At 33.5% G+C, this 13,840-nt stretch overlaps 2 protein-coding genes across 2 annotated transcripts; both read left to right on the forward strand.

Moving 5' to 3' along the window:
- The first annotated feature begins 868 nt into the window (after positions 1-868).
- Positions 869-1,909, forward strand: LOC133784899 (uncharacterized). Its single transcript, XM_062224166.1, has 2 exons — positions 869-1,171; positions 1,286-1,909. The coding sequence occupies exons 1-2, from the start codon at positions 869-871 to the stop codon at positions 1,907-1,909; spliced, it is 927 nt and encodes a 308-aa protein (XP_062080150.1).
- Positions 1,910-2,111: 202 nt separating this feature from the next.
- On the forward strand, positions 2,112-3,555 carry LOC133784900 (uncharacterized). The gene is made up of 3 exons (XM_062224167.1): positions 2,112-2,555; positions 2,724-2,952; positions 3,083-3,555. Exons 1-3 carry the CDS (start codon positions 2,112-2,114, stop codon positions 3,553-3,555), a joined length of 1,146 nt encoding a protein of 381 aa, XP_062080151.1.
- Positions 3,556-13,840: the final 10,285 nt, after the last annotated feature.

Below are 13,840 nucleotides of genomic sequence, written 5' to 3' on the forward strand. Positions count from 1 at the left end.
TGTGTTTTACTGGTTTGTACCTTTGTGACGGGTTTCATTGGAAAAAAAAAGAGAGAATGAAGTTTGTACTTTATTTGAACGAGGTGATGAGTTAATTATTTTTTTATTTTGTGATGAATTCTGTTGAATTTATTGAAAGACCAACTTTTCAATTTAAGAAAGGAATATAAGGAATAATAGACACGTTGTCATGTATGGTGTGCAAACCATTTTTTAATTTGTTCTCAGGAAATATTAAAATGGGTGGTGCTGATAAAAGTATTGTTATATAAATTGTTTTCTTTTAGCAATTTGACTGTGAAATAAATCTATAACAGGATCAAAATTAAAAAAGAGAATGGAAAACCTTATGAAAAATATTGGCGACAATCTTAAGTTGCAGATTGGCAGCCAACAATATTAATTAGTTGACATTTTGATTTCTAGTTTGGAGTGAAACAGCTGGAAGTAGGCCATTACTGTCGAGGCCGAAACAAAATAAAATTTCTTGCCTTTTATTTTTACTTTATGTTTTGATTCATAAGTTTAGTTCTCTTGTTTTGCTTAATCTTTATAGTGTTCTGTTTTGTGTTGAGTTTAGTATATTAGCATATATTCGACTTCTTGATGAATACCAATCTAAAAGTTTTTTTATTATTTTTATCTTTTGTTTGAAGCAACAGCTGACCACAACACCATCACACCATTGTAGTCCCTTTACGCTCAACCTGCATCATCTAAGGTGAGCTCTTTCTCTCCCTCTCTCTACTTTCTTTACATATCTGGAATTCTTTGATTTGAATGTTTGATTTTGAAAACTTGGGCTATTAAATTTAAAAGAAGCATTATTTATGAAGACATAGATTGTGATAGTTAAAATTATGATTAGATGGATGAGAAGAATGTAGACATTGACGATCATGCTTCTTGGCCTGAGGCAATTGAATCACATTTTATTAGTCTTCTATATGAAGAAGCCAAAAAAGGATTACAAACAACAACCTTGGACAAAAAAGGATGGCTGAAAATAGAAAATGACATATTAAATTCTTTTGGAAAGAGATATAAAATGCCTCAATTGAAATCCAAATTCAATCGGTTAAGAAAGGCACATCGTGAATTTTCTCATCTTTTGGAACAAACTGGTATGGGATGGGATCCTCAAATAAATACTGTTACAGCAAATGATGAAGTATGAGACACTTATCTAAAGGTAATATACTTATATTATACTTGTGTTGTTGATTACTTGATTATTCTAAATTCATGTTACATTGTAACGTTATGTGTTTTTGGATTTTTGTAGAAATATCCAAATGCGAAAAGATTTCGAAAAAAAGGATTGCAACATTATGAGATGCTTGGAGAAATATTCAATAATACAACAGCCACTGGTGGGATGAGTTATGCCTCCACTCAACTTCCGCCTTCTTCAGTTGAAGAACGCCAACAAGAGCGTCATTTTGTTGGAACTGGAGCACATGTTGATGTTGGTTTTGAATTTGATGGTGATAATTATGGAGAGGAGGAAGAAGTTACTGGTGTACATCGTCGAGCTACTTCTGCTCCACCAGATGCACCAAAACCAAAAGAGAAAAAGAACAAAGGGGCCAATCCATCCATCGATCATGTAATGGAAGAACTTGCAAAAAGTATTTCTGCTAAGACTGAGGCATCACTAGTATGGAGTGAGACTATGCGTAAGTATTATGAATCGAGAGAAAGGAGAATTAGCGAAGAAACCAGCAATGTCACTAACTCTTACAATGTGGAAGATTGTCAAAACATTCTAGATGGTATTCCAAATCTGGATAACAAAATATACCTCAAAGCGTTGCAAGAGTTTGTAGCAACCCCAGAATGGCGTGGAATATTTATGAGAATGAATGAGGAGCGTCGTCATGCTTATCTTGATTCATTGATGGGGTGATTTAATATTGTTTATTTATTATGAGTTTGTCTGTCATGAACTACTAAACCATGAAGTTTACATTTTCTTAAATAATGTGTAATGAACTTAACTTGGTATTTATTGTCATGATTGAACTATCTTATGTGGTTCCTTGTTATTTCTTTAACCTTTGTGAATTTTCGACTTAAACTTTTATTATTGTCATAATTAGGTACCTAAGATGGATGATTCAGATGAGGAGTTTGAAATATTATTTGGTGATACTTCTTCTTCATCAAGCGATGAATTAATTGGTCAAGTTATCATGCTTAATCGATTACAAGAGATGCAAAAATCTCAACAGATTAGACGACCACTACGCACTTCAGATATGTCTGGACGTCAATATTTACTTGAGCTGTTAACTGGACACCCTGATAGATTGTTTTACACAATTAGAATGGACATTAATACTTTTAGATCTTTATGTCGTCGATTAGTTGAAATGGAAGTCATAGAACATGATAGGGTAATTAGTGTTGAAGAAGCTGTTGTCATGTTTCTATGGATAGTTACACACAACCAACGAGTTAGAACTGTGGCTGAAAGATATCAACATTCAGGAGAAACTATTTGTCGTCAGTTTGGTAGAGTGCTAGATGCATTGTGTTATTTAGGAAATGAAGTAATAAGGCCTCTTGACTTTAACACTGTGCAAGCAGAAATTCAAAATAATTCAAAGTATTTCCCATGGTTTAAGGAAAATTTTATTTGTTAATTTTAATAATATACCAATTATAATTCATATCAATTTAATTGATGTTGGTAATGATTTATCTAATTTGTTCTGCAGGATTGTGTTGGAGCAATTGATGGTACTCATGTAAGTGCAGTTGCACCAACTCTAAAACAACTTGCATTTAGAGGAAGAAAAGTAGATGTAACACAAAATGTAATGGCTGCATGCTCCTTTAATATGATGTTTACTTATGTCTACGCTGGATGGGAAGGAACAGCCAATGATTCCCGAGTGCTTCTTGATGCAATGAGAAAAGATGATAACTTCCCTATGTCACCACAAGGTATTAAAATAAACTAATTTTGATACATTATAATTTTCTTTCAAATGTACTTATATATTAATAATTTCTTTTAATATAGGAAAATACTATGTTGTTGATTCTGGTTAGCCAAATATGCCTGGGTTTCTAGCACCATATCGTGGTGAACGTTATCACTTGCATCGTTTTAGAGCAAGAGGGAACCATCCTAGAGGTGCGATGGAGTTATTCAATTATAGACACTCATCATTGCGTAATGTGATTGAACGTTGTTTTGGACTTCTAAAAGCTAGGTTTCCAATTTTGAAGTCAATGCCTCCATACTTGCTTGGAAAGCAACGTCGAATACCAATAGCATGTTGTGCTATCCATAACTGGATTAGAATGCATTCTATTAATGATGAAATGTTTAAACAATATTCAGTTAATGCCAGAATTGTAGAAGATATTGAAGGAACTGAAAACCAATCTAATACAACAACTGAAAACCAACAAGAAGGAGATGGAGCAGGAATTTCTGAGACACCAGAGTTGAATTTCAGTCAAGCTTATATGGCCCAGATGGAAAGTGTTAGAGATGGCATTGCTGGACAAATGTGGCTTAGTTATAACAACAATACTTAAATAATTGAAAAAAAATGTAACTTTAATTTAGAAAAAAACCAAAATTAGTAACCATGCAATATTATTATGAATATAATCAATGTACTATTATTAAATTTTAATTTTGATTTATCAATATTATTAATTTTTACTTAATCAAGTTTATTTAAAAAATCAAAATTTAATATAATACATCCTATATATATAAAATTAAAATAATTTTCAAATTGAGCTGAACCAATCACATATTCTGTTTCTGTTATATTTTCAAATTTATTACCAATCACAAATTCAGTTTTTTAAAATTCAAAAACAATTTACAGACAGTGAACCAAACACATTTTCAGAATCATGTTTTCAATAACTAAATTCAGATTTTCTTTCAGAATCACAATTTTAGAAAACTCAGTTTTCTAATCTCGAACCAATCAGCCCCTTAGGAACTATGTTACTGCAATTTTTAAAAAAAGTGCAGCGTAAAGTAGGAATTGTGGGAAGTGGGAACTTTTTCTCTGTGGTTTTAAAAAAAATGCAGAGAAAAGTTGCACTACTTTTCTCCGCGGTCTTTTTAAAAAACCGTTGAGAAAAGTATTGTAATTTTTCAAAACTTTGACCAAGCATAACTTTGTGCTCGGTTGTCTGTTTTGGGTATTTTGTTTTAACTTTGGTATTTTTTCGATATCTATTTTTTTCAAAAAAACTACAAAGAAAAATAAAAAATAGTATTTTCTTTGGATAGATCTCGAAAAAATACCCAAATTAAAAAATATCATCCAAAACGGATAACCGATCACAAAGTTATGCTTGGTAAAAGTTTTGAAAAATTACAATACTTTTCACTGCGGTTTTTTTTAAGAAAACCACATGGAAAAGTCTTTCTTTCTCTGTGGTTTTCTTAAAAAAACCGCGAAGAAAAGGTTCCAGACCTATATGTAATCCCTTTCTTCCCCACAAGGTTTGCAGACCTACTTCATTTCGCGAAAAACTTCTCCAACAGCGGTGGTATGTCTTTTAATCTTAGTGTTTTTTCATAATTTTTAGCTAAATCATAGTTCAAAACTAAAGTAAATGCTTTATATTTTCAGGTTTTTAGTAGTAAAAATTGTTAGGATTTGGTCAAAAATAGTCCATTTTCACCGTATTTTTGGCCATACATTGTGTTCTTGAGCTTCAAAATAGGTAATGATCTATATATCTTTGTTTGTATAGTTTTTTGTTTTATTTTTTATCATTATTTTTAGAGTTTATTTTGTGTGAAATAGCAAAATAGAAATCAAATTTTTGAGAGATTCTTCATAAATCATTGATTTTGTTGTTGATTTTTTTTTCCAAATTTTTCGGTGACCAAACTTGAAAAAAAAAAAAAGATTTTTTTTCTTCAGGTTTTCAGATTTTCTTTGTATACAGCTGGATAGATCTTGAAAAAAATATCAAAGTTAAAAAAAACACATAAAACGGACAACCGAGCACAAAGTTATGCTTGGTTAAAGTTTTGAAAAATTATAATACTTTTCTCTGCGGTTTTTCAATAAAATCATGGAGAAAAGTATTTCTTTCTCTGCGGTTATTTCAATAAAACCGCAGAGAAAAGTCTTTCTTTCTCTGTGGATGTTTTAACAAAAGCGCGAAGAAAAGTATTTCTTTCTCTGCGATTTTCGTGGACTTTTCTCTGCGCTGGATTACAATGCGGTACCCATTGCTTATAAAAATCGCAGTCTATTAAGGAAAAAAACCGCAGAGAAAACCTAATTTTGTAGTAGTGTTACTTTTTTTTTATTTGTGTCTTTGAATAATTTTAAAGGCCCAATGTCAAGTTTTTATTTTTTATTATTATTATTTTAACTGATATATACAAACTTGATTAAAGATTCTTTATTTTATAAAATAAATAATAGTAAGGTCGCAGTTAGATCATTATTCTTTTTGCTTTTTATTGTTTCCATTTGCCATATTATTATTTTTTCCACTGCGTTTTATTGATAATTATTTTTCTTAGATTGTATTTTCTCTTAAATACAATAGAGACTATTAATAATTATTCGGCTTATTAGGATTTTTTTCCCCCGAACTATTACCAATCCAAATCGTGTCTCCCAAATTTTTCAACTTGTTAAAAATTCCCCCTGAATTATTCACATTACTGAAATGTGGGGCTTCCGTCCAATTTCACTAACAGAATGATGATGTGGCAGTTTGGTGGCCGATGTGGTATTGCCATGTCAATCCCTCATTTATAATATAAAGAATAAATAAGATTTTTGCCTCGTGAACTATTACTATTACCAAATTGTGTCCCCCGAATTTTAAAAATTTAAAATTAAACAATTTTTTGAATATTAAAAAAAAAAGAAAAAAAACCATTAAAATTAAAAAAAAAATTGACGGTGACAAAAAATTGGCTTGGGTGTTGGGCATGCGTCAGAATGAGCTCAAAGTTGGTTGGGTAGAGACATCGTCGATAAACTGGGCTCATGTGGGTCCCTGGCGACATTCAGCTTTGGTGTCGCCTATGTCGTTTTAAGTTTTTATTTTGTATGATTTAATTTAATTTAAATGAATTTTTAGTTTAATGCTTTTTATATTTTCTTTTTAATATTCAAAATATTGTTTAAATTTTAAATTTTAGAATTCGAAGGGGCATAATTTGGTAACGGTAAAATTTCGGGAGTAAAATCCTATCCGTTTTTTAAATTATGCACGTGACAATCCACATCAGCAATCCAATGTCGCCATATTACTATTCTGTTAGCAAAATTGAACGGAAGTCCCACATTTTAGTAACGTGAATAGTTCAGGGGGAATTTTTAACAAGCCAAAAAATTCAGGGGGCACGATATGATAGTGGTAATAGTTTGGGGGAAAAAATTCCTAATAAGCCTAATTATTCCCCTTAAATAGTTGTTTTGTTATCAATCATTTTTGTCATATTATAACATATGTCAGCTGATTTGTTATATATATATTTCATTTAATAGATAAATATCAAACAAGCATGGGTGCAACAATCTGTTTGAATTTTGATTATGGTATTCTAAATTATTCATAATTTCTTAAAAATTTGTAGGAAATTTCTTGTAACTACGTTACACACTGTCATGTAAAAAGAAATAAATTTTAACTTATCCATGTACTGAAAGTACTAAAAGTATCTATAAGTACTGATTAAAAACAATACCCATATATATATAATACATGATCTTAATTTTTATTAAAATTTTCATCATTTATATTTAAAAAGAAAACATATTATATTATATAAATATATATTCATATTAAATAACAATGAACATTATAAATATATATTATATATATATATATGTGTCGTGTACAATTAGTACTATCATTATTTGCATTATACTTTGATATTAGAATGAATTTGGACAGAAATGAAAATGAAAAAAATCTCAGCTCAATGGAGCTAGATAGAGACCTTTCATTATATAGCAAGAGTGTACAATGGTTAGCCACTATGACTGAGACAGATGGCTCTCTTACATTGGTTACAAAAAAAGAATAATAACAGAAATGATCTACACAAATTACAATGCAATCATAACAGAATTGTACAACCAAAAAAGGTGTATGAAAATAACAGAAAAGCAAAAGGTGAGCCCTGCCAATACTCTGTTGTGCCAATGATACAGTAACATTATGCTTAGCCATTCAAATCTTAACACCACCCCTCAAACGAAGGGGTGATGCTATCACTCCAAGTTTGGACACCAATTCTTGAAAACGTGAATGAGAGAGTGCTTTTGTGAGACAATCTGCAATCTGATTCAATGAGGGAATATATCGAATTTCTAGCTCTTTCTTGAGTACTTTATCTCGGACAAAGTGAATGTCAATTTCAATATGCTTTGTACAAACATGATAAACAGGATTTGATGCCAAAGCACTTGCACTAACATTGTCACACCAAGTGATAGATTTTTCAAGCAATGGAAAACTTAGTTCTTTGAGAAGAGATTCGATCCAAGTAATTTCAGCTGCCACTTGTGCCAAGGCTCTATACTCAGACTTTATACTTTATTTATAGACCACTACTTGTTTCTTTGAAGACCAAGATACCAACGAGTCCCCAAAATAAACACAATAACCACCAACTGATCTTCTATCATATGTACAGTAGGCCTAGTCTGCATCTAAGAAATCTGTAAGAGTTAGGTTATCGCATGGAGCAATGTGTAGACCATGAGAAGATGTACCTTTTAAATATCTGAGAATCCTTTTTGCTGCACTCCAATCTACAGTTGTGGGAGCCTTTAGAAACTGACTTAACTTATTAACCGCAAAACAAATATTTGACATTGTATGACAAAGATATTGCAATGCTCCTATGAGACTTTTGTACTGAGTAGGTGTAGGACAAGGTTTCGAATTGATCATATCAAATCTTCTCAGTAGATCTTCAATGTATTTGGTTTGAGTGAGGTACAGTTTGGTCTCATTTCTTACTGCCTCTATTCCAAGAAAGAAGTGAAGACTCTCGAGATCTTTCAGAGTGAAAAATTTATTCAGTTGCTCAACAAAACAGTCAAGTTTGTGCTTGTCATTCCCTGTCACAATTATACCATCTACATAAATCAACACCAAGATGATAACATTGTTGTCTCTGTAAAAGAACAGTGAAGTATCAGCCTTGGAGTTTATGAATTTCCACTCAATCAGGGTGTTTTTCAGTTTGTCAAACCATGCCTTTGGGGCTTGTTTTAGACTATATAATGACTTATGGAGCTTGCATACATGATTAGGTTTAGTAGGATCCTCAAACCCCTCAGGTTGGCTCGTATACACATCTTCTTCTAGGACTCCATTCATGAAAGCATTATTTATATCTAGCTGTCTAATTTCCCAATCTCTTGAGACAGTTCTAGTGAGAATAATTCTCACTGTGGAAGCTTTAATTACTAGACTAAAAGTTCCCCCAAAGTCTAACCCGGGTCTTTGATGAAAACCCTTTGCTACAAGCCTTGCCTTGAACCTTTGGAATGATCCATCAACATTTTTTTTAATTCGAAACACCCATTTGTTGCCTACTAAATTATTGTTGGTTGTCCTTGGCACAAGAGACCAGGTATTGTTGTTTTTTAGAGCTGAAATCTCATCTTCCATGGCACCTTTCCACCCTTGATGACAAAGAGCATTAGCTACATTACTTGGTTCTTCATTGCCAGGATTCCATTGAGATTTGCTTAGATAGACCTTTGGTTTGAAAATGCCATCTTTGGGTTTAGTTGCCATTGGATGAGATGGTACTTGTGAAGGTCTGACAGTAGTACTTTCGACCTGAGTTTCTTCAACACTGGAATCATGATCATCTTGAGCCACAATGTTATTTTGCAAATCTGAGACTACATCAGCATGATCAGTATGGTCATTATTAGCAGTCAAATGACAATGATCACTTACCTGATTGTTACTTGGTGAATTAAAGACCATGTTAGAAGATGATGGTTCGAGAGATACTGAGGGTACTTGGTTGTCAGTTGGTTTAATGGTATTTGACACTAAATCAGATCTGTTCTCAGAGAAATGAAGATTTGGAAGTTGAGACCAAGAAATTTTTTGAATTACAACTGATTTTTCTGATGCATAGTTGTTTAGAAAACCACTTTTGAATGGAAAATCAGATTCATTAAACACAACAAGTCTAGATATGTACACTCGGCCAGTGAGCTCAAGCACTTGTAACCCTTGAAAGAATCATTGCAACCTAGATTCACACACTTAAGGGAATGGTATTGAAACTTATGTGTTTGGTAAGGTCTTATACAAGGAAAGCAAGCTAAACCAAAAACCTTAAGTGAGTTGTAATCAGGTTTTCTATTATACAGTAGCTCTAAGGGTGATTTATTATTTAATAGTGGGGTTGGCAACCTATTAATGAGGTAAACTGAAGTTTGAAAAGCATCAACCCAGTATCTAAGTAGCATACTTGCTTGAGCCAAAAGGGTTAGCCCCATTTCCACTATATGCTTATGTTTTCTTTCAACTCTTCCATTTTGAGCTGAAGTATGTGGACATGGATGTTGAAAGTGAGTGCCACTTTCTTTGACAAGATTGGAAAAGACTAAATATTCACCTCCCCAATCTGTTCTCAGAGATTTGATCTTGGTTTCAAACTAATTTTCTACAAATGCTTTAAACTCAATAAATGCACTTAGTTTATCAGATTTGTTTTTGAGTGGATAGGGCCATGTGTATCGACTCTAATCATCAATGAAGTGGATGTAGAATTTGTAATTTGTATTGGACATTATTGGGGCAGGTCCCCATAAATCAGTGCGGATTAATTCAAGAATTTTAGCAGCTCTACTAGTTGACACCTTAAAAGGAAGGGCATGCGATTTCCCAAACTGACAAGCATCACGGAAGTGTTCTTTTTCATTGAATGAAAGATTTACATCATTTGAAACAAGCCTAAGAACTTTGGTAGATGGGTGGCCTAATCTCCTATGCCATACATCACTTTTAGAAAGAAAGGAAGAATCAGATTTAGACTGATCTACACGATTTGTTAAAGCTGAAAAACCAGTAATGAAGCTTGACTTTTGGTGATGAGAAACTGACTTTGCATTTGTAGATCCGAGTTGATATAGTCCTTCTCTAAGCATCCCTCGAACAAACACTTTCTTTGTGTCATTTTCCTTCACAAAGCAACAATTAGGATGAAATTCTAAGTAAACATTATTGTTAGCTGTCAACTTAAAAACACTAATCAAATTTTTGGTGATATTTGGTACTAACAACATATCATTAAGAGACAATTTTCTCATGGCATTAGTAACATGCAATTTACCTTTACCAATGTGTGAAATGGAGAGTTGTTTACCATCACCAATAACAAGTTTGTCCTTACCAACATAATTGATTTTCTTATGCATATTGTTGCTGTCTAAAGTAACATGATTACTGGTCCCACTATCTGCATACCAGACTTCACTATCAACAACATCTGGAGTAGCAACAAAGGCAGATGGAATTGGTTTTTGCTAATGCTGAGTTGCATTGGGGCCAGATCCTATGAATGTGTCATCATATCTGTTGTAGCAAACGGGTGCAGAGTGACATACTTGCCATAGACTTGACAAGTTGGTCTAGAGTTACTCGATCTGCCACGGCCTCTTCCTCTATTGCCTCCTCCACGACTGTTTCCTGAAGAATTGGATCGACTACCAGTGTTATTCTGAGAGGGAAAATGACCTCGACCACTTCCTGGGTTTCTAGCTTTGTTAGCAAAGTTTGCTATAGGAGGAGATGTTGGTTTGGTGTTGAGGCTCAGATTGTGGAGCCTTTCAAGTTTGCTGTCAAAACTCAGAATTAAGTCTTGAAGCTCTTGCCATGTGGTGTTGGTTCTAGCTTCAACCTGCAGAATGATTGGTAAGTATTCAGCATGATGTCCTGAGAGGACATTAGCTATAATTTGTGACTCTGGATAGGGATCTCCCGTAAGAGCCAAGGAATCCAACCATGCTTTCTTTTGTCGTAAATATTCTGTCATTTGAGTTGATCCTTTTTGATTTGTTCGGATCAAGGTGTGAGTCTCATCCATCTTGGATTTGGATTGAGCACCATAAAGATGTTTCAACGCTCGCCACAGAGATGCAGATGTTGCACAACCCATTATTTCGGTGGCTATTGTCTCTGTAATCAAACTATACAACCATCCCATCAATAGTTAATCATTGACAATCCAATGTTAATAATCAGGGTTTAACCGCAAGCCAAAGCCAAGTTGACCATCACTTATAGCAGCACCTGCAGGAAGAAACTCAAGGGGACAAACATGAGTTCCATTAATGAATCCATCCAAGAGATGTCCATGAATAATAGTGGAGACCATAGTTTTCTACAATGTATAATTATTCTTGTCGAGTTTCTGAGGAAAAGGTTGGTTGAGTGTATTGAATGGTTGAGTGAAGTTGGAGGAAAAACTTGTTTGCACAGGTGAAATGTTGTTTGTGGTGGTCCTGCATTGTTGGTGGTTTGCTATGGAGTTACGGTGGCTTCTGTTGTTTGTGTTGCAGCGAGGTTTGTGGTGGCTAGTGGAGCTTGAGATGAGTGAGTCAACATTGTTGGCATTTGCCTGAGCAAGGCTCTGATACCAAGAATGAATTTGGACATAAATGAAAATGATAAAATCTCAGCTCAATGGAGCTGGATAAAGACCTTTCATTATATAACAAGAGTGTACAATGGTTAGCCACTATGACTGAGACAGATGGCTCTCTTACATTGGTTAAAAAGAAAGAATAAAAACAGAAATGATCTACACAAATTACAATGCAATCATAACAGAATTGTACAACCAAAAAAGGAGTACGAAAATAACAAAAAAGCAAAATGTGACCCCTGCCAATACTCTGTTGTGCCAATGCTACAATAACATTATGCTGAGTCATTCAAATCTTAACAATATTATCCTCCAGAAATTTATATACATAAAGTCCTAGGTAGTTTTTAAAATATTATTTATGTTTCATCCTTGTAACTTGAAATTCCGTATTTTATAATTACCAACTTATTATTTAATTAATCAATTAATTAAATGCGGAATAAATAAGTTGGTACTGAAACAGATATTTTATAGCTACAGACCAATGTTTTGTAACTACAGACCAGAAAACCAGAAAAGAACTAAAGTGCAGAAAATAAAAACACACAAGGTTTTTTTACGTGGTATCAGCAATCCTTGGATATTGCTACTAGTTCATGGGGCCACGCCCAGAGATAAGATTCATTAGTAAGATCTCAAAAATACAAAGTTTATGACTTATGCATAAATAGACTCCCTCTTATTATATGCCGCAAGCTTGATGTATTCCACCTTGACAAATGAACCTTGCTAACCCTTCAAGAATATGAACTCCCTTCGATCTGCTTGAAGTGTGCTTGCTTCCTCCCAAAGCAAAACTTGAACCACCTTCTCCCGAAGGCTTAAAGAACCTTCTCCCAAAGGTTTGCACCTTGTTCTCCTCCTTTGTAGAACTGTTTAAAGACTCAAAACATTTACAAGGACAATGAAAACAGAGGTAGAGTCGAACTCACTCACCTCTACAAAATAAAGACTCTCTTTTACAAATAAGAATGAAATACAAAAAGAGGTAACTAAAACCTAGCAGCCAATATGAGTATTTATAGTCATTATACTCATATTGGGCAGCTAATACACAGTCTAAACCGACCTAAGCCCACAAGGAAACGTTTCTAAAAGAATTATTCAATTTGACAAGATTTCCTGATTCTATAGCTACAGAATCGTGAGCTATATATGGTAACAATCCATCCTTTGATGTAGGAATCAAGACTTCCCTTTTTTAACCTGATCATGCAATAAAACTCAATTATATGGTCAGATGCAATGAGATAATCGGCTAGAAAAAGACAGCTCAAAAAGATTTTTTTTTATAATAATAAAGCCACACTATTTTTGGAAAACTTTCTTAATATAGAAAAGTTTGTCATCAATTATACATTTATTATTTAAAATATATATCAAAAATATATATTTATATACAACCGAATATAATAAGAAAATACAAAATATTTTTGTCAAATTAAATATGCCAAAAATGGAATTAACAATCCCCCCCCCCCCCCCCCCCCCCCCCTTTGACACTTTGATTGACAAAATATTTTAAAGTAAACAAACAAGGATGAATCTGCAAAACAAAGTGTTAGACCCAAAAATGAGAGTATAAAAATACTCCCCCTGCATGAAAGCTTACTAACACATATAAAAAAACATGATAACTTTTGAAACGGAAAAAGTTCCACGAAACCACAAACAAACAACTCCTCCTGAAAATAGGTTCCAGAGTTGTAACCAAAAAATAAATACTACTCCCCCTTTTTCTCTATCAAAGGAGCCAAAAACCACAAAAGACAATAAAAAATGACATTAAAGTTCAACATAAACATTCATTCAACCAGTCATCCTAGCCACTTTGAAAGTACGTCATGATGATGTCCATCTTCCTTAGAAGTTGTCCTTGACTATTCTCCATCCTAGCTAAACGAGTATTGATTTTTGCCAGTTCTGTAGGTGCAGAAGTTGAAGCTGTGGCAGCAGGTGAAGCATCTGGTACTCCAGGAGAAGCAGAATGACCCAATTTCTTGGAAGACTTTCCTTGAGAGGGTTTTTCTGAGATTTTGAATGTTTGCCCAACAGTGGGAGGCTCAATTGATTCATTGTAAAGAATCAATTCCCTTTGAGGAGATAAAATCTTATAAATCAAATTGGGAAACACAAGGTTAAGTTTGGGCTTTTTACCCTTTCTAAAAGACATAATTTGTTCACAAA

Source organism: Humulus lupulus, chromosome 6, assembly GCF_963169125.1.
Source record: "Humulus lupulus chromosome 6, drHumLupu1.1, whole genome shotgun sequence".
Taxonomy (NCBI): domain Eukaryota; kingdom Viridiplantae; phylum Streptophyta; class Magnoliopsida; order Rosales; family Cannabaceae; genus Humulus; species Humulus lupulus.